The 3,184-nt window shown below is 37.9% G+C and overlaps 1 protein-coding gene across 12 annotated transcripts in view; it reads left to right on the top strand.

Moving 5' to 3' along the window:
* Positions 1 to 3,184, top strand: part of SRRM1 (serine and arginine repetitive matrix 1) — a 31,543-nt gene that overhangs the window by 7,309 nt on the left and 21,050 nt on the right. For all 12 annotated transcript variants that reach the window (XM_019512420.1, XM_019512419.1, XM_019512421.1 and 9 more), the window contains 3 exons: positions 373 to 543; positions 2,020 to 2,150; positions 2,562 to 2,762. In XM_019512420.1, the coding sequence (XP_019367965.1) occupies positions 373 to 543; positions 2,020 to 2,150; positions 2,562 to 2,762 (503 nt within the window). The remainder of the gene's footprint in view (positions 1 to 372; positions 544 to 2,019; positions 2,151 to 2,561; positions 2,763 to 3,184) is intronic.

Genomic DNA, 3,184 nt, shown 5'->3' on the forward strand with positions numbered 1-3,184 from the left:
AAAAAAAAAAAAAAAAAAAAAAAAAAAAAAAAAAAAGTTTAGAAAATATGATAAGAACTCTTAGCACTGTAGTAGTTGGTGTGTTAAAGTCAAGGCCCTCAGGTCACCTTATAGCAGCTGCACAAGCCAAAAATATTTATGAAATCCACAAAGGATTAACAGGCCACTCTGAATGTTTTCATAAGGCACGAGAGAAAATTGGTAATATGATAGAGCTTATTGATACAAAATCATTAGAGAGAGTTTTTAAAAAATAGTCCTTGAGTTACACCTATTTTAGCCCCCGTGGTAGTTATAAGCTAAATTTTAATATGAGCTGTATGTTGTTTTTTTCAAATAACCTGCTTCTCTTCCTGTCATATCTCTTTGCAGAATCCAGATTCCAAAATGATGCAAATCAACCTGACTGGGTTTTTGAATGGAAAAAATGCTAGAGAGTTCATGGGTGAACTGTGGCCACTGCTGCTAAGTGCACAAGAAAACATAGCTGGTATTCCCTCTGCTTTCCTGGAGCTGAAGAAAGAAGAGATAAAACAAAGACAGGTAGAATTTTAATACACCTATTGTAGGAATTGCAAGAAGGTTGCTTGTGTATGTTTTTATTTGCTGCCAGGTATTAGAATTGCCAGAAGCTTGCCCTCTTCAGAGCTCTTCCATTTTGGTAGGAAATGTGTCACTTCCATAATATACGTGCTTTTAGTGCATTGGAAAGGAGTACATTTTTTCACACACAAATTTTTATATGATAGAAAAAAATGAAACCATATCCCAGTGTGAAAGCCCTATCCCAAAGAGGAGCAGAGAAAATTTAATGTAACTTTTGCGACTACATCTATATTTTATTCAGTGTAGTTGTTGGATCCTGATTTGCTTTGTATTCATTGTTATATTAATGTTGACTTAAGAGCTGTGTTGCTTAAACTAGCTGGCACTAAGGAACAGTGTTGCAAATTTGAATGAATCTTTTCAAAGTCAGGTGGATGCTCTGGGCATAGTAGTGTGTGAAGTGCTAATAATATCTCATTTTTAGGTGGTTGGTTTCCAAGATAAAATACAATAAATATTTAATTTCATAAAACACTATGGGATTGACTCTTTAAAGTGGTGTTTTCAGTTATCTTATGGTATTTCTTCCAGGCTAGACTTCTGAAAAGTTACTTCTTGTGCCCTGTTTTGGGTTCTGACTATTCCAGCTTAGCTGACATTCATTTCCATACTAGCAGTTTGAAGTAGGCATTTTACAATTTGGCTTATACTGACTAGCTGCCTGTTACTAGGGGGGAAAACAATCTGTTGATATTTATTGGCGTTTAATTTAGTACCATTCTTGTACTTGGCTGCTAAGTCAGCATAGTGTGTTAAATGCTCTGTGTGCTGTCCAAAGCCTCAGATGCATTTGTCGTGCTATATGTGCCCTTTCATCTCTACAAAAAGCAAGCGTGCATACCTTCTTGCCATCTATAGCACCAGAAAGATGGTGGATCTGCCACGAACTGGTTCCTATTTTTAACAGGAACTTTTTGTCAGAGTTTCATAGTTAGTAGGGTCGGAAGGGACCTGAGCACATCATCAAGTCAAACCCCCTGCCATGGGTCATGTTTGTAGCAGTGCATGTAACATGTGGACAATTGTGTCTAGCATGCAGGAGGTCTCTTGTTCCCCCAGTATTCCACCGTGCTCCACTTTCCTTCCCTCCTGCGCTTCCCCACGGTGGGGTGAGAGGGAGTGTAGCTGTCCCCCTGACAGCCTACAGGGGAAGAGCTGCAGCCCAATCAGGACCTGACCAGAGGGCTCTGAAGTGTGTAAGCCGCCCATAGCACTGTAATTTCTGTAGAGCTACAAAGCCTTGAAGCTGTGTTATGTGCCTTTCCTTTTGCTGAATATGTGTAATTTACACGGATTTATGAAACAACTGTAAGTGTTTGTTTTAACACAAGTTTTTGGTTGCTTAAAACAAATGTTTATGGTAATTTCTGTGTGATGCTTCTCAATTAAGTACCTAATATACTCCTAATTTAGATTGAGCAAGAGAAGTTGGCTTCTATGAAGAAGCAAGATGAGGACAAGGACAAGGATAAGGACAAAGACAAGAGGGACAAGGAAGACAAAGACAGCAGAGAAAAAAGGGAGAGATCCAGAAGCCCAAGAAGGTTGTATTTAATACAGTGGTTGTATTTAATACAGTGGTCACTTAAAAATATAGCAATAATGCACATTGTACAAATCCTACATGTTTACAACCAGTCCAACTTATTACCGTACATTAATAGAAGATAAATGACTGGAATAGTGGCATAAGCAATGTTTGTAATTGTAAGGATGTTGCATTGTCACAATGAGGGCCATTTTCAGTGATGATAACTTTTGTCCAGATTTTCTGTTAACCGCAACTGACTTCAGTCTAAACTTAAATGCTATAAAAAAAAAAAAAAATCCAGAATAATTCTGCATTTTGTTTGTACAGTGAGTAGAGTGCATGGCTGTAACATATATGGAATTTAATTTTTTTTAAGTGTGTTCCCAAAAGGATAAAGTATTTGAATGTGAATTCTTCTTCTTAGACGCAAATCAAGATCTCCTTCCCCTAGAAGGAGATCGTCCCCTGTCAGGAGAGAGAGAAAACGCAGCCATTCTCGATCCCCTCATCATAGAACTAAGAGCCGTAGCATCACCCCTGCACCAGAAAAGAAAGAGGAGACTCCAGAGCCAGAGCCTTCTGTAAAAGCAAAGGAAACTTTGATTCAAGAGGCAACCTCAACTAGGCAAGTACCAGAGTTGAATTTTACCTTGGAATTAGTTTACCATAGGGAATTCTTATTGTTCTGTAGAGTAATGGAGTAATTTTAGATCTTGATGCTAGAATCATAATGTAGAAAACAGCTACACATCAAAAAAGATTAGCCACTTTTTATATGGTGTATGAATTTGCAAATGTCATCCTCAAGAATATTTATTTCCATGTGGAATACTTGAGAGAGAATCTCTGGCAAAACAGACTGTTTCACTGATACTTAGTTGCATTATTCTAGCTGTGTCCTTTCCTTTATCAATATTCATTTAGCTTATTTCATTTTCCTTCTAATTGTTGCAAGACTGAGTTCTAAGTAATGGATAGCGTCACCATTATCGTGTCACCATTATCATAAGTGTCATCCCAGAGATACTGATCTTCTCCCCCCCCCGC

The sequence above is a fragment of the Gavialis gangeticus genome, unplaced genomic scaffold, assembly GCF_001723915.1.
Source record: "Gavialis gangeticus isolate Ggan-Ray unplaced genomic scaffold, GavGan_comp1, whole genome shotgun sequence".
NCBI lineage: Eukaryota > Metazoa > Chordata > Crocodylia > Gavialidae > Gavialis > Gavialis gangeticus.